Genomic DNA, 23,357 nt, shown 5'->3' on the forward strand with positions numbered 1-23,357 from the left:
GTGGAACGCATTAACCCAGACCACCCAAACCTGGGCCAGCACTCAAAGCAACCCAACAGGCCAGCCCCAAAAGACCCTCTGAAGCCTAACCCGCTTAGTTGGGCCTCCCAGCCAGACAAACCCACCCAAGGGAATGGGGAGGTCTCCTCATAAGAACCTTTCCAAACCACTCAGCCCCTTAAATCTCTCCCTCTTCCTCACACAGGAACTCCTCCCCCATCTCCTCCTCTTTCCCTAATTTTGGAAACGGAGCGGGGTGCCTCGGAGGGTTTTGTAGTTCATAATCGTCGCCCGCCAGACCACACCGGCAATGAAGGGCCACCTCTGGTCCCCCATTTCCCCTCACAGGAACTTTCGGATTTTCCGATTCTTGATAGCATGGAGTGTGATCGCTTGCTAGCTATGGGTGCTCCGCTCGGAGACCATGGGGAATTCCCCAAGCAATAATTGGCTTCCTGGGTTAGTTACCCCCCCTCTCATCTGGGTTATTTATGTTAAACATCCTAACATGGAACGTCTGTGGGGCAGGTGACAGAATTTTCCCCTTCCTGATTAGAGACCTTAAAGCCAGACATCATGTGGATATTCTGGTGGTTGTTGAAACTAGAATCAGTGGCCAGAAAGCAAACAAAGTGATGGAGAAGCTAGGTTTCCCCTGTTACGACTTTGTGCATGCAGAAGGGTTCTCGGGTGGAATCTGGGTCCTCTAGGAAGACCTAACCTTTCGGGTGAGTGTTAGCTTAAAGCGCGCCAGCTCATCCATCTGCAGGTGTCTCCCAAAGACGGCGCTGATTCCTGGTTTTTCACTTGCATTTATGGCAGCCCCAAAATGCTCGAGAGGAAGACTCTATGGGACAACCTGTGCTCTTTAGCATCCTACACTCATGACCCATGGCTTCTAATGGGCGATTTTAATGCCTACACCTCACCATCCGAGAAACAAGGGGGAGCACCTCCAAACTGAAGATCTATGGAGGACTTCTCGAAATGCATTAGTAATTGCGGTCTTCTGGACTTAGGTTTCAAGGGACCAACTTATACTTGGGAGGCCAGAGGGGTGAAGCAGCGCCTAAATAGGGGCCTCTGCAACGATTCCTGGAGAAGAAGGTTTCCTGAGGCCTCCATCCTCCACTTGCCCTGCCTTAAGTCCGACCATAGGCCCCTGCTGCTCCAGCACAACACTGGACTTATCCCTTCCAGAACCAATAAACCGTTTCGCTTCTTCGCGGGTTGGCTAGCGGACCCGTCCTTTGAGGAGATTGTACAAGAAGCCTGGGTTGACTCTCCAAGCTGGAATGTGGCCGTTAACGATTTCCAGCACAAGGTAACAAAGTGGAATTCGTCCCACTTTGGGAATATTTTTCACAAGAAAAAGCGAATTATGGCCCGCTTAGAAAGGATTGACCGGAGTCTCTCAAGAGGGCATAACAGGGCTCTGGAGGACCTCCAGAAGCAACTATGGAAAAAGTATCATGAAATTATGGCACAGGAAGAATTATTTTGGTTTCAGAAATCTCGGTGCAATTGGTTTAAATTCGGGGACCGTAACACCCGTTTCTACCATACGGTGGCTGTGGTGAGACGGAAGAGGAACAAAATTGAAGCGCTTATTAATGATGGTGGAGACCTTATCATAGACCGTGGGGAACTGAGAGACATGGCGAGAGATTTCTTCATGAAGCTCTATACGGCTGAAGGACAGGGGACCCCTTTCCTGGTGTCCGCGGCTTTCCCCTCCCTCCCACGTGAGCACCTCATCAAGATGCAAGAGCCTTGCTCCACAGCTGAAATTAAGGAAGCTGTCTTCCAGATGGGACCTTTCAAAGCCCCTGGAGTTTATGGGCTTCATCTGGTTTTCTACCAGAGTCAGTGGGACACGATTGGCCCCTCCCTTTGTGCCACCGTCCAGGATATTTGGGCAAATCCCCACAAGGTCAAATCCATAAATCAAACACTTCTAGTGCTCATCCCCAAAACGGACAACCCACAATCCATGAAGAACTTCCGGCCTATAAGCATGTGCAACGTTAGCTACAAAATCATCACCAAGATCATAGCTAACAGGCTCAAAAACCACCTCAGTAGCCTCATTGCTCCTTTCCAATGCAGTTTCATCCCGGGCCGCCATAGCTCGGACAATATAATAATTGCTCAGGAAAACTTTCATACAATGCGCACCATGAGGGGCAAGAGAGGGTTCATGGCAGTTAAGGTAGACCTAGAGAAGGCTTATGATCGCCTCTCTTAGGATTTCCTTGGCAGCACCCTCACAGATTTGGGATTGACTGATGGCTTTTGCTCCCTAATCCTAAATTGTGTATCTTTATGTTCTTTCCATGTTCTTTTTAATGGAGAAAAGACGGAGTTGTTCACACCTTCACGAGGCATTAGACAAGGGGACCCCTTGTCCCCTTATCTTTTCGTGTTATGCATTGAAAGACTGTCGCACCTGATCCAGGCTAAAGTGGAGGCGAAAGTTTGGAAGCCGATCAAGCTGTCCAAGACGGGGCCTTAGATCTCTCATTTGTTCTTCGCTGATGACCTCCTGTTGTTCGGGGACTCCTCTATAGAGCAGATGAATGTCATGTTGGATTTCCTTAGCTTTTTTTGCAATGCTTCTGGTCAAAGGGTCAGCAGGGAAAAAACAAGGTTATTTGTCTCCAAGAATACCCCACATCACAAGCTAGAGCCATGCACCAACAATCAGGTTTTCCCTTGACCTCTGACTTGGGTAAATACCTAGGGGTGCCCCTGGTGCATAAAAGAGTGACGAAGGCGACCTACCACCACCTCATTGAGAAGTTCCAGCAACGCTTGAGTGCTTGGAGAGCGAATTGTCTTTCCTTCGCGGGGAGAACCACCCTGGTAAAGGCGGTGGTCGCAGCGCTACCCGCCTATACCATGAAAACCCCACTCCTTCCCGAGGGAGTATGCTTGGAATTGGAGAGACTACAGAGACGCTTCGTGTGGGGGGATGCAGAGGGTTGCCAGGGTTACCATTCAGTTTCGTGGGACAAAATCTGTAAACCCAAGTTGGAGGGGGGAATGGGAATCAAGAACATGTACGCTTTCAATCAAGCCCTAATTATGAAGCTTGCTTGGGGCCCTATCACGAAGCCTAATGCTCTATGGGTTCAAATCTTGCGCGCCAAATACAACTGTGGTCAGGACGTGCTCCCAATCATCCACAAAAGTAGAAATCACTCGAATTCCTGGGCTGGAATCTGTCAGGTTTGGGACAGATTTATTCAGGGCTGTAAGTGGAATATCAGAGATGGCTCGGTGGAAAAATTATGTTGGATCCATGGTTACCTTCTGGCAGAATCCTTGCTGAGGAGGTGGTTACCCCGATCCCAATTGATCAACTCGAGCTCCCGGTTTGCTCGTTCCTAGACCATGAGGGGAGATGGATTCGTGCCTCTTTACAGTCCCTTCTGCCCCGAAACCTGGCCTCTAAGATCACCGGGTGCCTTCCACCGAAGGTGAATCTGGGTAGGGATTTCATCGCATGGGCTGCAGAGCCCGATTGCCTCTTCACAACAAAGTCTGCCTACGATCTCCACCATGCGGGTAGCGCTCCTGACGAGAGATCCTGGAAGCTTATCTAGCGATGGCCAGGTCCTCACAAAATCCAATGCTTCCTTTGGCTGGTCCTGAAGCGAGGCCTGAAGACTAATGAGCATCGTAGAAGGCATCATCACATAGCGTCTGACCTCTGCCCCCTCTGCTCTGACAGTTGCGAAGTAGAGCTCCACATCCTACGAGACTGTGTCGGGATAAAACCTATCAGGCTTCACCTCCTATCCCCTCATCTTCACACTCAGTTCTTCTCTGGTGACTTGAAAGGATGGTTCCAATGGAACTTAAACCTTGAAAACCACTTGGTTCAAGATATCCAATGGGATTTCCTCTTCCATTATGTTATTCACACCATTTGGCTTGCGAGGAATGACTGGATCTTCAATGGTACAACCTTCTCCAATATGGGAGTCCTCAATAGAGCCAAGGCAAGGGCTTCGTAAGACATGATACTAGCGGAGGGACCCGAGCGGGGACGAAATCTCTCATGCACGAGTCCGCTTCCACAAATTAAATGGCACCCCCCTGAGGAAGGGTGGACCAAGAGCAACGTAGATGGCTCCTTGATCAACGCATGCCAAAATGTTGCGTGTGGAGGAGTTTTCCGGGACAACTTGGGGCGCTGGATCCTGGGTTTCAATAAGAATCTGGGGAAAACCTCAATTCTTATGGCTGAATTATAGGCAATCTTCATAGCACTGGAGCTCGCATGGGAGCGGAAAATGGGCCCCCTTTGGGTTGAGGGTGACTCCAAAATAGCAGTGGCAACATTCATGTGCTGCTATCATCAGCTTGATTAAGGAGCTCCTTGCTAAGGATTGGAGAGTCAAGATCTCGCATTCCTGACGGGAAGGAAACCAAGTAGCGGATCCCATATGGGCCAGCTAGGAACTGAGGAACTAAAGATCTTGGATCACCCACCAACAGAGTGTTCTAGTCATCTCTTTTATGACATGTGCGGGACTTTGTTCCCTAGGGGTTTCATTGGTTAGTTTTGGGCTGAAGCCCGCCTTTTGACAAAAAAAAAATGTAAAATAAAAAGAAAAGCTAAATGAGTTGGAATTTATAAAGACACATGTTACAACATTATTGAGACACCTCATCAAGGATGATTTAACCCAATTTTTACAAAGGGTCATTTATACAACCCCTTAAAATTATTATCATTTTGGAATTTATAAGTAAATAACTAGTAAAAGTTAATTAGATAAGAAGAACATGTTACTTTTTTAAAGGAAATAATCAACATGAAAATAATAATACAAATTTGGGTTAAAAACTATAACCGTCCCTGAACTTTGAGCGAGTTTTGAAAACCGTCCCTCGCCGGAAAATTATCTGAGAACCGTCCTCAGACTTTTAAAAACAAAATCAACCCTCCCTCCGGCCACCATAGCTCCGGCCAGAGTGCTTACGTGGAGCCTATGATCCTATGTGGCACTGCCACATCAATAAATGAATCTAGTTGGAATTTTTTTATTTTGATTTAAATTATCCTAATTAAATTATATAAATTTCAATCAAACAAATTTAAAACTATTTTTTTAAACCAAATTAAAACTAATTAACAACAAATCTTCTCTTTCAAAAAAAAAAAAACACTTCATCTTCTTCCAGAAACAATTTTCACGCTTCTCACTTCATCTCCTTCACCCACCATCCTCCACCCACCAACCTCACCCCCATCGCAAATCTGCCACCCACCAAGATCTTCTATTTTTTTTTGGTTGCAGATCTTCTGTTCAAGGACTACCACAGTGGCCAGAAATTCACCATCACCACCTAAGAGGAGGAACGGATCAAAATCAAGGTCAGAAGTTGTTTTCTTCCATCAACGTAAATCAGAGGCGAGCAACTTCTCTCTTCAACACAACCCCCACCTCGAATACATAGTCGATTCGAGCGTTTGAAGCCCAAAAACCCGATCCCTCCTCCTTTAGAAACCCAAAAATCTCATTCTTCTTCATGGCCCCTTCCCCCAATTTTGGGTAGATGTTGATGAGATGGTGATAAGAATGCTAAAGAAGATGATGAGGATGTTGTTTCTGGTTTGGATGATGGTTTATGGTTGGTTTTCTAGGTGGGGGCAGTGTGGGTTGGGGTTGTTTCAGTAGTGGGGGGCAATCTCTGGGTGTTGGTGGCAGTGGGTATTGCAGAAGAAGAGGTTGGGGGGCGATTTCTGGGTGTTGGGGGCAATGGGTCTTGCATATGAAGAGGTAGAGAAGAAGTTCTGGTTTTGGGGTATTGCAGATGATTATTTTATGTTGATTATGTTAGTGTATATTGGGGAAAAGGGGATCAAATTTTGGTATTTTGATTTTGTGTAGATTTAAGGATTTATGTTTAGGGATTAAGGTTTAGATTTAGTGTTGGGTAATTAGGAATTTTTTAAATTTTAATAAAAAAATTGATGTGGAATGCCACATAAGGTGGTTGCCGGAGCTATTGTGGCCGGAGGGACGGGTTGATATTGTTTTCAAAAGTCTGAGGATGATTTTCAGATAATTTTCCGGCGAGGGACGGTTTTCAAAACTCGCTCAAAGTTCAGGGACGGGTATAGTTTTTAACCCTACAAATTTTAGTTTATTATGAAAAGAATAGTTTGCAAAATTAATTGAAAAAACTACTAAAATTTTATTGCCTGTATTGAATTTTGCAAAATATGGCTTGCTTGGTGGTTAATGTTTTGCCACATTTACAACATGGTCAATGTTTGATTTTCATCTATCTTCCACTTTGACCATGTGGTGACTTGTTTGTACAACAAAACTCGACCGATTCACCGGTTTTAACCATTACATTGTCTAAATTTTAAAATACCTAGTATATCTCTTTTTCTTCTCTTCTTACCTCTCACTTGACGTGAGTGAGATAAGAGTTTTAAAAGAACATTATTCATATTAAATCAACTCCACTCTAAGTTGTAACATGGCCACCAGTAAAATAAGACTCATGACTTGTAGACCCTCATGGAGACAATACTCCACATACATCTCAGGTTTTCAGCTAACCAATTAGTTACTATGTTAGGTTTTCATGAAACATGATAACATCGAGTTATGATTATCTCATGTGAAAATTCTCTTATGTTTACTCATGTTGATATTTTGTGTTTATCTCTCTCCATAACATTTAAAATGTCTCACATATACCTATGTAATACATACATGTGAACACAATTTTAATATGAGAAAATTTTCACATAAGACAAATTCAATGCATATGCTCACTAAAAGTTTGGAAATGCACTAATACCAATAAAAGTTGATGATCGTGATAATGTATACTCCAAAACTTTTAGTCAGCCTATGCATTGAATTTCAAAACTTTTGTTGTTTTACAAATCTAATGCTTTTTTCTCAACTTATTTCATGTATACTCTCATTTAATATTATATCTCTCACATATCACCTTTTATTTTTAACTATCAAAATCATAACAAGTTTCTTAACCAATAATTATAAGTCTTTCTCTTCACTCTAACCCAACATTAAATAAGGGTGTTTAGGTAAACAAATATTTCAATGATTGCACTTTTAAACAATGTGCATAACTTTAAACAACAAAAGATCCGGAACGGAGGGAGCAAATGGCGCATGGTGTTTGATAGGGGCAATATACTAGTGTGAGAACAACTATAGCATATTATCTGTCCAATATATGAAAATGTTGTGAGGGAAAATTGCCTCCTTTTGTATAATATAAATTAGTCGCTGATTTCTTGTAATTATCATCAGTGGTAGAATCAATGGGTGACGATGTATTGTCATGCTAATCTCCAAAATTGCCAATCCTTTTAATTTTTGTGTATAGACTAACTATTAGTCCCTCTCGTTTTTCATTTCTTTCTACTCATACAAGAAACTTTAGTATAATTAATGTTTCTAGCTTTTGCTTTTTACCTTTCTACATCACCCTATTTTGGAAGATGTGTGGTCAAATTGTCGAGGCAATCAAAAAAAGCAAATTGATTTTTTTTTCTTTCAGGTTTATTCTTTAGTACATTTCCACATAGAGAAACTCGATTGTATTTCCTTTTTTCTAACTTGGAGTTTTATGTTTGTTTAAGTAGTTGTTTGTATTTGGAGAAATCTTATTGGATTTATAAGTTAAGATATAAATCAATATCAATATCAATATATATATTAGAAAAGAAGAACTTCCATCAGGCTCACTCCTAAATTAATTCTCAGGCCAATTTGATGAGGTGTCACTCTCATATCATGCCAATTTGATGAGGTGTCACTCACAGATTAATTCTCATTTGATATTAAAAATATTAAAAATAAAGCATATATGTACATTTAAAAAAAACCATGAAAATTAGCACATTTTTAAATTTTAGATTTGATTATGATTTAGATTTTTTATTTCTTGATTTTATCCGTGGGTCTTTTATTTTATTTATTATTTATTTTTAGATTATTAAATAATTTTTATGGTATTTTATTGAATTTTCGGATTTTTATTTAATTCAGGATTTTATGAGTTTTATTGTGATTTGCTAGATTTTGCTAGTTTTTATCTATCTTTAATCAGTACCTTTTTAAATTTTAGATTTCATTAGCATTTAGGTTATTTATTTCTTGATTTTATCTTGGGTCTTTTATTTATTTTTGATTTATTTTGAGAGTATTAATTAAACTTTATAGTATTTTCATTAAATTTTTGGATTTTTATTTAATTAATGTTTTTATGAGTTTTTATTGTGAATTGCTAGATTTTGGTAGTTTTATCTATCTTTAATTAGAACCTTTTTAAATTTTAGATTTGATTGAGATTTAGGTTGTTTATTTCTTATTTTTTTTCTTAATTTTTCTTATTTTTATTTAATGTTAATTACAGGAAAATGGAGCTGATATAGTGCTGAGGGTTCACAGAGCTACCATGGACACACAGAGGTTAGTTAGATGTTATAATAGTAGTTACTTAGTACTAGGACGAGATGAGCTATAAATTAGAGAGAAATTAAATTAGAGGGTGCGCCATTTAGGAATCGATCTCTAGACCTCCCCCGACCCAACTCATATGCCCCACAGCTTCTACCACTTGAGCTATCATACAGGGATACGAATTTTAATCTATGCAACAAAATTTTCAATTTAAGACTTTTTTTCACTTTGCTCATCATTTCAGACTCTTCTATTTTATTTGTTGTTTATTATATTTTTAACAATCAATATTAATTGATGTATCAAATATAATTGATATATTCCCCGTGCAATGCACAATGCACGGATAAATAACACTAGTTATTTTTAAAATGCTTTAAGAGAGAGAATAATTGTCCACGAAATGAAACCCATTGCCCATCACAACGAGAAGCATTGCATCTTTTGGCTTTGTGCTTTGGTCACCCTTAAGCAAATGTCCTGCCCGATCATGAGATTTATCTAGATTATTATGAAATTTAGAGATTAAATTAGAAAACGACCATGATGTATAATTGCAAACACACATACTTGTGATGACTTTAAAGTGATAGAATCATTGATGGAGTTGTCTCCATGGCTTCTCTAAAGTGTGATGATTTACTTTATTCTTATATTTTTTTTTGGTGAATGTAACTTTTTTTTGTTGAATATCCGATCTCTTTTTTTGATTCATCAGAAAACTGAATATCCGATCCCTATATCTAATACTAGTGTTTTTTTATCCGCGCGTTGCACGGGAAATATGTCTATCATATTTGATACATCAATTGATACTTTGATTATTAAAAATATATTAAACAACAGATGAAATAGAAGAGTCGTAAATCTTAAGCAAAATGGACATAAAGACTTCTCTTCTAAGCATGATCCATATCAACAGGAACTCGTTTCATATTCTTCGTGAATATGAAGACAACATCACAAATCTTAGATATAAGGAATTGCCAACATATTAAACAACAACGCATCCATTGAATTGGCTTAGATCTCCAAATCACAATCTTGGCGGATTTTTTTATTAGTAGAGTATGACCTACATCACCAAACTTCATTTTCTATAACCAATAAATATGTGTGTATGTCCATGACTCTTGTTTTCTAGCATCGTTATGTTATCAAATCCATCAGTGTGAGTACAAAAACAACACATTCACCAGCCTATACAATGAGTAGTAAATGCTCTATAATTAATAAGTAACCAAAAATGATTAATCTTTAAGGTTATGTGCTAACAATCTATTGGAGATTAAGCTTCACATGTTACTGCACCTTCCCCACTTGAAGAATCTCAATCTTCCAAGAAAATTCACTTACAATCATCAATAGAGATGTATCTCATTTGGTAGTACACAAAGCCTACATATAACAATAAAATCCATGAAAATCATTTCCTTAGATATCTTTGTTTAAATCTCAAGATTTATTCCCTTGATGAGAGTCTTCATTCGAAATTCAAGTAAAAAATATTATAAGCTGAGTAAAAAAATATAGAATATTAAGCAAAAATTAGTAACAGCATTAGTTAACTTTTAAAACATGTTTCTTTACAACTTTGACTTGTTTAGTCTATTTTATGTTAACAATCTCATTTATTGCAGCGAAGGGTGCAAACGTTATAATGAAGGGGTTAAAACAAAAAATCTAGGTTTAGACTACCATAACCCTTATAACGACACAGTCAGATACTGCAATACAATAAATCATTGGACTAATCATAATAATAATGGGAAAGAAATCTTGTAAGAACTAAAATAAAAAATGTAAGTCCATTAGAAAGTTAGGGGAAAAGCTAAAATTACCTCTTGAAGAGTAGCGCAGATTCAGCAGGTGGAAGCATGCAAGACATTGCTATCATCATTAGAAAATCAAGTGGAAGAGCTCTCATCTTTATGATGTTTGAAATCAAATCGAATGAGTTTCCAGAGTGAGAGAGTCAAAGTCAGAAGCTAATGTAATTAAATTTGAATTTAAAATCAACAATATTTGGAAACAACAATAACATTATAATTTTCACATGATGGGGAGAGATGGAAGTGGGAATGTATAATACCATTGCAGATATAGCCTTATACAACTAGCTCTTTGGTATGTTTCTCCTTAAGCTTAGCAGAAAGTTGAGAAACCTCTTAAACTCCACTTGCTTCTTCTTAGCTCGTTGCTCCCTTCTTCATTTCAAATTCCTTTTTCGGCCAAAAAAATTGTTGATTTATTAGCCAATCTAGAAACATAAACTCAAAAAGCATGTAACTTCAACTTTTCACACAAACTTAATTCCAATCCTAATTGAAAAGCTATTAGTCCAGAAACATATCTCTGCTTATATTAGCCAATATAGTGCCAATCACTCCAAGAAAAAAAATAGGTTGGTACATGATGAGCTTTATAAAAATATTTAGTATCATCCACATGTTCTAAACTGTACTAATATGCTTTTAGAAAAACCTAAAGATATTTCATGGTAGATAGACAAAATCATCTCTAAAAAGGCATCTTTAATGGGTTCCCACCCATTTGATTGTCTATTTATGTCAATCATATAATATTAATCTAATGTGTCACAAAGTTTGCCCCGTATTCAATAGTCAAAGTGATGCTATGCAAAACAAAGATTGATAGAAAGTTAGTCCTAATCTGAATGACTATAGGGGAATAGAATAGAATATTGGCTCATGCTTCAATAAATAGAATGTATGTAATGAAAACCTTGTCGATAAAAAATTGTAAGTCAGCACATTCCATAACTGCACATGCTTAATCATGAATTTATACTGACCCTTCATGTCATTCAATGGTCACCCGTGTACTCCTTCCATACATCTTTCACAAATATCTGAAAGTTCAAAAGCTCCCCTAATCAACACACAAAAAAACACATCAAGCAAAAACAAACACAGGGGAAAAGCTTTGCAAATAGGTCCAAGAAGAAAATGAAAAAAAAAATCATATATGACAAACAGAAAACTAAACACCATACCCTAAAAATGCCAAAGTTCAAAGAAGAACACAATCTTGATTTTGTATGTTTATTTGTTTAAAAATCGGTTTCAGGTTTTGTTATGGAAATAAATTTTAGGTGAAGAAAAAGTTTATTTTTTTAAAGCATTAAATAAATTTTTTGTTATTTTTATTGAATTTTCAGATTTTTATTTAATTAAGGATTTTATGAGTTTTTATTATGATTTGGTAGTTTTTATTAATTAATTTTTATAGTATTTTAATTGAATTTTTAGTTTTTCATTTAATCTAGGTAAATCATAGACAATTAGGGCAAATATTTTAAAATTTTATGAAAAAGTTTCTTAGGTTTAAAATTACATTTGAAAAATCGGTTTCTAGATTTGTTATGGAAATAAATTTTTGGTGAAGAAAAAGTTTATTTTTAGAGTATGAATTAAATTTTATGGTAATTTTATTTAATTTTCGGATTTTTATTTAATTCATAATTTTATGAGTTTTTATTGTGATTTGGTGAATTTTTTATAGTTTTTATTAATTAATTTTTATGGTATTTTTATTGAATTTTTTGGTTTTTTATTTAATCTAGGTTAATTTTAGATAATTAGGGCAAATACTCTAAATTAAAATAAAATATTTCCTGAAATTAAAACTAAATAAATAATGAGATAAATTAAAATTAAATCAAGAAATAAACAACCTAAATCATAATCAAATCTAAAATTTAAAAGGTAATAAATAAAAATAGATAAAAACTACAAAAATCTAGATAATCACAATAAAAACTCATAAAATCCTGAATTAATTAAAAATCCGAAAATTTAATAAAAATTAATTAATACTATAAAAATAAATCAAAAATATATTAAGTTAAAATCAAGAAATAAAAAATCTAAATCCTAATCAAATCTAAAATTTAAAAACGTTTTTTTTATGAGAATTAACCTGAGAATGACACGTGAATTTTTTTTTATGAAAATTAACGTAAGAATGACACGTCACTGAGAATGACACGTCACTAAATCAGTCTTATAGGAGTTCTTCTTTTCTAATATATATTGATATTGATGATTCATGTTTAATTTCATGCTAGTACTTCATTATTTGTAATTAAAAAGTGAAGCTACCACATAAAAAAATGTCGATGAGTCGATGACCATATTTGAAACGACTGCAAACATTGAAGAACTGTTTTATATAATAACCACGTCTTAAATGAGCGTTCAACACAAACCAAAAATATATTTGACCTAAAATATGTGAACAGTAATAACGAACTCAAAAGCAATCAAGTCAACTAAAAAATGATAATTCAAGATTTAATAATTTGAACTAATAATAGAACCAGTTGCCACCTCAGACGTTTGGTAGTAACATGGCTTTTCAATCACTGGCCAATTTTTTTATTTATGACTAGAGCCATCATGCATTATGCGGTGGTCTGGCCTCTTCTTTGGAGGCAGTGGCCCTTCTGAGGGAGGTGGGTGGTCTGGCCTCTTCCTTTGAGGGAATGATCTGCCCCGAGGTATTGGAGCCACTGCTTCTTGATTCAATGACTGAACACCACCCCGAGAGCTTTGTGATGAAACAAGACCACCAGAAACTATGGGTTGTGAGGTGAAAGGAGAAGGAACTGCCCCTAGACCATTATGCACAGGTGGCTGGTATGGGATCGCTCTTGGAGGTAGTGCCCCTGTTGAGGAAGGTTGCGGTTGCTGGCATGGCTTCTCTCTTGGAGGTAGTGGCCCTGTTGAGGAGGGTGGTTTGTCTGGCCTCTTCCTTTGAGGGAATGATCTCCCCCAAGGATTTGGAGCCACTGCTTCTTGATTCAATGACTGAACACCACCCTGAGAGCTTTGCCATGAGGGAGGGAAAGAAGCACGTGCATTTTGTGCAACTTTTTTAAGATATTGCAGCATCAAACGCCACTGATGAAGATTTTCTCGAGAACGAAGGTGATTTCCACTGATGTAACTAGTACCTCCAACTCCAAGACTAGCAACAGTATGTGTCCCAAACAAAAAATCCACCAATTGAATTCCTTGGATCTGGTTATTTAGAAACTGGGACAGGTAGCTGATAGATTTATGTATGCATCTGTAGATGGTCTCTACCTTGGCAGTTCCAACCGCTCTAGAAACATTTTGGGACCGATCCATGAAATCCTCAACCTGTTCAACAAAATATCACCAATACAACGTAAACACCATATGTATTATTATTAAAAAATGAGCGGTGGAAATGAATTTAGTTACCCTCATTGAGTAATGATGATTCCAATATTTTAAAATCCACGATCCTTCATATACACTTGCACAAATTCCTTGCTCCCAAAGACTTTCAACAGATGCTAGCTGCACTAGGAATGAAATAACCAAATGATAATCTTTCAATGAAATTGAAATATATTATATAACTCCTACTATATGACTTAGAAAACCAAAACTCTAACTTGAATAAATTTGATCATCAGCTGAGATTATGATAGAAACTAGATCAGATTTAGGTCGGAAAAGGTAGATCAGACCAGAGAATGAACACAGAGAAACAGAGAAGAAACTGAATATACTTCTATTAATGAAAGAATGAAATGTAGAATACAACTCTAGCTTTCGAGACTTGGGAGGCTAGTGTCTCCCAATATGATCCAATTCAAGAATGGATCTTCTAACTACTCTTCCCACTAATATAAGAAAAACAAACAGATTCCCCCTCTAACAAATTGACTCTAACTACAATGACTCTCACTAACAGCCTCCTAACTAACTCTGAGCTCACAGGCCCACAATACCTCACTTCCTATTCTTCCTTTGATAAACCTTTATATTATAATCAAAGGTCTATTTCTATCAGATTATCACACGATTGACAGTGTTGAGATTATAAAGACAAATGGAAAAGGACTGAGTGTATGCAGAATACAATTTTAAAACTCAACTGTTGCTTAGTCCTTGCTTAGTCCAAACAGAAGCCCAAAACCACAAAAATACACATCTTGTAGTTAGCTTTTCTAACAAAAACAAAACTAACACAACTTGCAGGCTCAAAAAGACTGCATTTTAGCAACAGAATACTTCCAGCAAAACTAAAAGATTGTCCAAAATTTAGAAGCAAGAGCTTCCTTCTGTCTCATTGTGTTAGAAGTCTCACATTGACTAGAGATATAGTCAAACAAGTGTTTATAAAGGGTAGAGCAACCCTCAACTATTGAGCTAGCTTTTGGGTTGAGTTAGGCCTCCCTAATTCTAATACATTGAACGTTCATATCCATTGGACTCAACTTTACTACAAACATGAACTAACTATTGTCTTACTAAAGAAGACATGTATTAATAAAGCATAACTCTAAATGGACAGAAAAGCATACAAATTACCTTGACAAGAAGAGTAATAAAAAGCTTAGCCAATGACTCTTTGTTCTGTTTCCCGTAGTTGCGATAAGTTTCAACAATCTTAGTCACAGACATAACATCCGCTCCATCTGGATCATACAATTCAAACACAAAAGTCAATGTGAAGTGCAAAAGTCAATCCTGAAAACTAATGACGTGATAATAAAAACCTCATAACTCTAGTAATTTTCTTTCCTTGCTACAAACAATATATTGGCACTTCATATAAAGCCCATGCAAGGTGGCAGTATGTCTACGAGTCAATAAGTATTTTTGCGAGAAGCATCATCATACTTGTTGCTACTATGTCTCCTTTTCCTTTGTTAAAATTACAATTCAATACACAGTTTCTTTTAAACTACGCTTCCAGTCTTATGAGCAAACAACAGACCCAAAACGGCCAGTGACTTCAAGTCAGATCGTGTCCACATCTAGCATAGTTGTTACAATTATTCATGTAAGTTCTAGATTCTGTTTCCAATTTCATTTATTGTTACACAGCATAACATAGTCGTATATCAAAGTGTGGTAGTGACTTCATAAGCGATCAATTAGCATGTTGATGTTACATATAAAAACACAATCAGAGAAGCATAAGCCCAACTAACATGAGTAAAATAAATAAAAGAAATTCCTTACCCACATGTTCAGATGCACGAAAAAGTGGTGGAGAAATAAGTGGGATGGAAAGAAGGAAAAGACAAGAAAAAGTGCATCCAGTTGCTCCTAGAGTACACACTCATAACTAACGGCCTGGTCGGATTTTAATCAAGAATTGATAAAGGACAAGAAGTGTATTGTGCTCATTGATCAGAAATGATATAAGTACAAATGTATTTCTAACTGTGGTTACAGTCACATGGGTAATTGCCACTGCAGCTTACTGGAACCGAATAAGACAACAACCTGATACGACTAATCATAATCAAATCAGTTCTAAGACTAATATACATGCAGGACAAAGTAAACTAACACTATAACAGATTCAGATCAGAATTCCGGGGGATCTTCACTCTCATTTGGAAAAGGTGAAATCAGTGACCAGTGATAATGATGAGAACCTTGGGAGAACCATACCACAAAAGCTAGTCGTTGTAGTTGGGGCGGCCAAGACATTATAAACCCTACACTAGAATCCCATACTTCAAATGTGAGACTCAAGTATCATACCTTGCAATTGGGTCCTACAATCCAACCATGCTTCGCAGCCTTGGCACCCACAGAGGCTGGCGGTGCACTAACCCCTTTGATTAGTCTAAGGCGAACACTGAATGTCAGCGTCACTACTTGTGCCGCTCGTTTGCAACTGAGAGACATGGTGGAAGACTCTAATACCAATTGATAAGAACCTTAGGAGAACGATACCACAAAAGCTAGCCATTGTAGTTGGATAGCCAATACCTTACAAACCCCACACTAGAATCTCATACTTCCAATGTGGGACCCGAGCCCCAAACCTTGCAATTGGGTCCTAGCAGATGATTATTTCGATTGGCTGCTTCCATAATAGGAAGCTCTTGTCGTCAGATTTCTCTGAATTTGAGTGCAAACACGAGAAAAGAGCATTCACTGGATTGATAGCGATGGCAGAGATTGGTATCACTCTAACCGGGGACAATGGTGGACATGGAGACTCCGAGAACTAAGCTTGACCTTTAAGAGATTCTGAAAACTTAGTGAGTTCAAGAGAATGAAAACTGAACTGTTGATGATAGAAGAGTATAGATACAAGAATATCTAGAAGTACAAGGTTTAGTAGAGCACCTACAGGCTAAATTTCAGCCGGTGCTAACTAACTAAACTAACTAACAGAAACCTAGGAGCAATCAGGTGGACAAGAGGGTATCCTAAGCTCTATACTCCAAAGGAGGTCCTACCCGGCTCAAATAGATTGCCTCGGGGGAGGACACTTATGGTTTAAACCAACAAAACAAAAAAAACTCTATACACCAATACAGCTTAAGAGCAATTGTTAGAATATTAGGATTCTTAGTCTCTTAAAAGTTCATGGTGATAATACTTTGGTTACTGTAAACTTTTACAAATTGTACCAAGATTATTAGTAGAAATATGTGATTCAGGTATATATTTTAACACAATTCATCTCAAATATTCTTTGCTTCAATTTCTCCAATCATATAGACTGTTCCAGAAATAATGAAACACTATGATTCAACTAAAAAACAATTCAAAATCTCCTGTAATGCTATCAGAAAGACAGAAACTTTACCTTTAAGTAGAATAGAGAATGGAGGTAATATAGGAGGATTGCATGTCTGTATAAAAAGAAGGAAAACAACTATCAGACTTATATGAAAAGCAGAAATTTAAAGACACCAAGCATCTCTAAGGTAATATTTGGGAATAATGTAGCTATTATAACATCAAAAGCCAAAGCAACAGATTGATGTTGAAATAATTTGCTCAAAAGATGCTCCATATATCGCTTATATAAAGGTATAGCTGCTTTCTAAGACTTTTCATAAAATTATAAATATGCTTTTTGATGAAATTTCTTGAAAGGACCCACATTAAGACTAGTGATATGACTACTAAATAAGTTCTTATAAATGGTAGTGAAAAGCAGAAATTTAAAGACACCAAGCATCTCTATGGTAATATTTGGGAATAATGTAGCTATTATAACATCAAAAGCCAAAGCAACAGATTGATGTTGAAATAATTTGCTCAAAAGATGCTCCATATATCGCTTATATAAAGGTATAGCTGCTTTCTAAGACTTTTCATAAAATTATAAATATGCTTTTTGATGAAATTTCTTGAAAAGACCCACATTAAGACTAGTGATATGACTGCTAAATAAGTTCTTATAAATGGTAGTGTAATCTACACCATTTATCTAGGTTTTGAGGTACAGTTACCTTAAATTATTCTAAGACATGATTAAGATATTATGAGATATTATAAGATATGACAAAATCTTAAAGATATCCTTTTATGATCTAACATTCTCCCTCAAGCTAAAGCTTACTTAGCTTTAAGCTTATTACAAATGTGCTCTTTAAAGAAATAAAAGAAAAATGAGGGGCCTGACTAATTATCTTGCAAAGCCCATTGAGTATCCAGCCAAATTCAATTCAAAATCTACTATAAAATGCCATGCTTCAAAAAATAATTTGTGCTTCAATCAAATATTTAAAATGTTGAATACCTGCAAATGAAAAGCAACAAACAATATAATGGATAAAAAATTCAGAATCCCGTCTTTGGAACTGTAGATATAATGTGCTTTAGCCCAGGATTTCATCTGCAATAGGCAGAAATTTATTAGCATGAAAGTCACTTTTTAAAAGTAATCAGTTCGTGATATCATGTATTCTGGATAGTAGGTTGGCCCCGCTCAACACAAAAAAGGAAATCTAGTGCACAGTGCACAGTGCAAGTGCATTGGAAAAAAACCATGAAAAAACACAGATTTTACTGAAATGAAATCCAATGAAGTTCCGACTATGGTAGCTTTCTGAAATATCTAGTGAAACAATTAATTATGCCTAACATTTGGCTTGTCTTCTATATTTTTCTACAGCACACCCTCCAGAAACTTCAGACCATAAATAACAAAATATTTTCATTCCAAATGCAGATGGCTCATACACATAGCTAGTCAGAGTCAATTCATTAACCTAAAACAATCCTATATTTACCTCAAAGATGTGATGATTTATCATAAATTCAACATCAATAGCAGCTTTTCATCTGTTCTTTTGTCCTTATTAAATGGAAATATTAACTCAAATACATGCATCTATATTCAGTAGCAAGCAACACAAGCTTGAATACTAAAACATAACATACATATGATGCTAAAAGTTATTACTAACATAACATCAAAACAACAAAAGTGTCACTAATTACCAGGAAACATAGCTTTCGAAATCTTTCATCTATGGCAGAAATTGCATAGATAATCTTGGATTTTTTAATGCCATCCCAATTATTGACTGATAAATTACACTCGATACCCGTTACCCTCTCAGTAAATTTTATAATTGGGACTTCGGCAACCACGGTAGACTGTACACAGGTAACACTCCCTTCTCCTGTAACACAAAAACCACCAGTGTTATATTTCCTATAAGATCATCTCATCATCGAAGTGTAGATTCATTACAGATCAGCTTCTTATAAGAAAATAAATAAAATCCAATATGTCAGAATTATTTCCAAAGAGATCATAATAAAGAGAATAGAAAAAGTTTATTTTTGAAGTTAAAAGTCTTGTGTACTGATAAAAACTAAGTTGGTCCATAACTATTCTGTCAGCAGAAATATTCTCAGTTAAATATCGTAAATATGATTTACTTCCCGCATTTAAATCATGTACCAGAAAAACATGAAACCAGATCATACAGTTTATAGAAATACAGAGATTACTATAAAGAAAATAAATTGCAGTGGTAAGCACATTAAATTTAATAATTTAGGGCTTCAAGTCATGTCAAAGTGCAAATTTATTCTGCCCAAATTTTTGGTAACGATATAGATAGTATTCAGATCAATGTCATATCTATATATACATCAGCTATCTTGAAATCTAAGAGAAGTTGATGGTTTTACTTTTGATCAATTTAATCCACTATATAAATAGGATCTCTAGGATATATGTATATATTGAGAACCCTATATTTATCTAAACATTTTAAATTACCAGGCCAGTGTCCTTGACTCCTTGCCACAATTATAGTTCAGTCTTCAATACATGCCACATGGTTTATTGTCCACATGGGCTTAGATTAGTGCAGAGACAAAAAATAATGATGATTGGTGAAAAAGAACTTATGACAATCACTTATGGGACAAACTCAAATAATATAAATCTGTAAGAATAAATTCCTGAATAAAGATACTCCATATCATGCCTCACATAGGACAAACTTATTTTATTTATACTTGTAAACTCTGATTAACTCCCAAATATTAAAGCATATAAAGATTTGATAGACAGAATATTAAAATGAGTTAACTAGTGTGTCTTGCAAAACTTCCCCCTTAACAAAAGCTGACAACAAAAATTGATAGTATGCTAAGCTTACGTTCAAGTGAGTCTAATTTATCTCTGAACCTCAGAAGCGCTTTTATCTTCTCATGTAGGGAATTTTCACGCTTAGCATGGAAATTGATAGACAAATCAAGATCGCTTACGTTGGTGAACATATCCATCACAAATGATCCATGGCCTTCCACAACAGGGATGTCATGACTATTGCCTGAAAGGAAGTTAACAAACGATCAAACGAAAGCATTGTTTAAAGAGAGAATAAGCTATGATATTGACTACAACTAAAATAAAGAGACCAACCACAGAAGAATAAATGAGATAATGCACCAGAGGAATAAAACAAGGTCAAAAAGGTCATTTAATTATAAAACATGGTGGTTCTCTCTTTCTCTCTTTTTTTTGGAGAAAGAGAATGATATGGTATAATTATATTAAAATAATCGGTTTCAGGTATTAATCAGTAACTTAAGAAATAACCAATGTGCACGAAACAATAATGGCATGATGCTCTAACATTGTTGCTTCTAATATGAAAGCAAAAAGCATAAAAATGAGGCCAGATCAGTCAAAATGGTAAAAAAATCATGGCAGTTTGGTTTTTCTTATTGGTCCCTTACATGACCCAAAGAACTACTATGATTTTCTTATTGTTGTTTCTATTGCCAAAGACTGTGGGGAAACAGTGCTGCCAACTTGTGGCCATGGCGAGTTGGCAACGTAATGGCGGAATTTTGAAAATACACCATATGAAGGACATGGCAGGTGGATTTTGAATGACAATCTATGGCAACTGATTTTCACATGGTGCACAAGCCAGTTATAATGGAAATGGCAGCATTTGAAACAAAAAAGAAGATATTAACCATGACCATGAAACCTAACACATGAAGCAATTATCCCTCAGCTACCAAATCCTACGCAGCCCCTCATATTCACTGCAGTTCTCTCTATTGTTCTCTATTCTGTCATTCTATTCTCTTCAAATCTGTTAAAAAATTTCTGTTGTTCTGCCTTCTTTTATCCTCTGCTTTCAACTTTTATTTCTTTCCCTTAACTGTTTTCTACTTATTTCTTCTTCTTTGTTGAACATATTCTTATTCAAAGAGTTTTCAGTATACTTTTGTGCATGCGTTCTATTTTTATTATAGTTGCCATAAGCCACATCATCATTAGTAACAGTAGGGGAAAACAATATTCAACACTACACACTAGTGACGGAATTAGTACATCAAAATTTTAAAGAAATATAAAATACTTAGTGCCATTAGATCCAATCACATGGGAATATATGCTGCTGACTTCTCATATTTTAATAAATGCAAAATTTCAAAGTAAAATTTCTATGGTAGCATTGAACAGAAGATTACCATATAATTCCTCCGCAACCAAATTGAAGATGCGAAGCAAAGTGATCCTGTTGAAAGAATCAATTTCTTTTGGACACATTCTGACATAGGTGTCACAAAGGAGTCCATCTAATTCACTAACGCATGTTTGAGTGAACTTGATCTTTCTTAATATCTCTGACTCAAGCTTCTCTGCCACACTCATGATGCAACACTCATATCAACACAGATAAGAATACAGAGACATGCTTCATGGCTCTTACGACCTGAAAACGAAAATGAAATGTGAAGAGAATTTGCTCACCTTGCTTAGTCGACACCACTGCTTGCAGAACTTGCTTTGCAAACTCCACTGTTACCTGTTGTTTCAGCATCGAACCGGGAAAGGACTGGTAATCTATAACATAAGAAAGGCAGGAAAAACAATGAATCAATGCGACTGAGAGACAGTCGTTTCTGAAATTGAGATCAATAGATGAATCTGAAAGGGTGCGAATTGGATCTCTGGTGAGAGATCAATTACCGGGAGAAGAAGCAGCATGCAGAGACATAGAGAGAGACACAGAGGTGACTACTGTGTAATTGCAAATAACCAGTTATAATACTGTTTGGATTCTCAGCGATCCTGGGCTATCTGACGGCTGAGGATGTTGTTTGAATTCTATGCCTGGGCTATCTGACGGTTGAGGTAAAATCTTCTCCTTTCTTAGCCTTTCAAAGAAAAATCAAAAAGGAAAATGGTTGGTAGACATGCCCATGGTAAAGGCTAGGGTAAAAATCTCATCTATGTGGTGCACGGCGAGGAAGCAAAATTTTCCAGTAATTACCTCGTCTTATAGAAAGCACGTCGGGTTTATACATCTCAAATAAGAAAAATGACGCTTTTCCAATGAATAAAAATAATAATATAACCACAAGGTATGACGTGGTGTTTGCTCGTCTTATCCCTTAACCATTAGATTAGCGATTCGATTCTCCTCCATGGGAACGGAGCACCCGCAGTAAGAATGGACAAAAGAACGATATATTCCGACCACGATACGTTCACTCAACAAAAATGCAGGTAAGATTAAGAATGTGAAGAAACCATACCACTGAGTAATTGATTTGATAGTGATACTCTCTGATATACCAAGCTGTCCAAAATCATTGACACCAGCAGCGGAAACGCATACATTGTCTATGGAAGGAGGACAATTCGTGACCCCCTACTCCGCGAGTCTTCAAACAGTCATCATACTCATCACCAATTTCATACACTGTCACATTATAGCCATCCAGTAGCCTAAAGAAAAACAGTTAGTCAATTCAATTAGTTAGCATTTGCTTTGTTCTTCAATCATTTTATCTCATTTTCCTCAATTGCTGTTAATTCAAATTCTCACTGAAGAAAAATTATGTACACTCAATATTACCAAGCATTGCTAAAGATTCAGCATTCTGAAGCCTTAATCATTCATCAGCATTGCAATGAAGCAGAAAGTGAATCAATTATGGATTTTTGTGTTTGTTTCTCAACCTAATTTTGCAAAAAAGGGGAAAATAATGAGTTTGATGATTGAAGAGGTGAACCTGTTCAGAAGGTGTGAGCACCGCCGCAAGCAATGGCTGCTTGAGGTGAGTGGTTGTGGAAGGCGGTGGCAAACGGCGGGCCTCCATTGAGAATCCAAGCTGCGGCGGCTGAGAAGAGAAAGATCGTCTCAGAAACCCTAACGCTGATACTTTTGCCACCGCCATCACCGCCGCTACTGTTTCCCTTTGCAGCATATAGCATAGAGGGTGAGCCACCTGAATTGCTACAACCACCACTACCTTAATTAGCACTGTGATTTTCAAATTCATAGGTTTTGAATTGGATTGAGGGTTATCTGAATCTGATGCAGAACCTTCTTCTGCAAGGTTTGGAAATTGGAATTGGATTGTGAATTTGATGAAAGACAAGCACAGAGCCTGATGAGAAGAAAATGGCAAATTGGCAATCACTGCTGAAGGGCAGCAAATGACCACAATGGACATGCTCATTGGTGTTATTACTATTCCCTCCCCAAAATTCCATGGTGCATTGGGGAACTAGCCATTTTCATTGTGGGAGATCTTTCAGTGGGACCTAGACATTTTCATTAGGTAAGAT

The 23,357-nt window shown here is 36.7% G+C and overlaps 1 protein-coding gene and 1 long non-coding RNA gene across 3 annotated transcripts; both read right to left on the reverse strand.

The window, feature by feature from the left end:
* Positions 1 to 9,426: 9,426 nt before the first annotated feature.
* LOC130732072 (uncharacterized) lies at positions 9,427 to 11,493 on the reverse strand. Its single transcript, XR_009016937.1, has 3 exons — positions 10,564 to 11,493; positions 10,313 to 10,398; positions 9,427 to 9,869 (listed from the first exon to the last, which is right to left on the reverse strand). It is a non-coding gene; the product is annotated as an uncharacterized LOC130732072 (long non-coding RNA).
* A 1,155-nt stretch (positions 11,494 to 12,648) lies between these two features.
* On the reverse strand, positions 12,649 to 23,295 carry LOC130714653 (protein HESO1-like). Of its 2 annotated transcripts, XM_057564578.1 has the most exons (12): positions 22,799 to 23,295; positions 22,319 to 22,511; positions 21,750 to 21,937; positions 21,531 to 21,623; positions 21,248 to 21,418; positions 19,915 to 20,088; positions 18,737 to 18,921; positions 18,033 to 18,128; positions 17,091 to 17,136; positions 14,843 to 14,949; positions 13,724 to 13,822; positions 12,649 to 13,639 (listed from the first exon to the last, which is right to left on the reverse strand). In XM_057564578.1, exons 3-12 carry the CDS (start codon positions 21,775 to 21,777, stop codon positions 12,872 to 12,874), a joined length of 1,767 nt encoding a protein of 588 aa, XP_057420561.1. In that variant the 5' UTR covers positions 21,778 to 21,937; positions 22,319 to 22,511; positions 22,799 to 23,295; the 3' UTR covers positions 12,649 to 12,871. The 2 variants fall into 2 exon arrangements, with proteins under 2 accessions (XP_057420561.1, XP_057420567.1); XM_057564584.1 differs by having other exon boundaries at positions 21,750 to 22,511.
* Positions 23,296 to 23,357: the final 62 nt, after the last annotated feature.

The sequence above is a fragment of the Lotus japonicus genome, chromosome 1, assembly GCF_012489685.1.
Source record: "Lotus japonicus ecotype B-129 chromosome 1, LjGifu_v1.2".
NCBI classification, from domain to species: Eukaryota; Viridiplantae; Streptophyta; class Magnoliopsida; order Fabales; family Fabaceae; genus Lotus; species Lotus japonicus.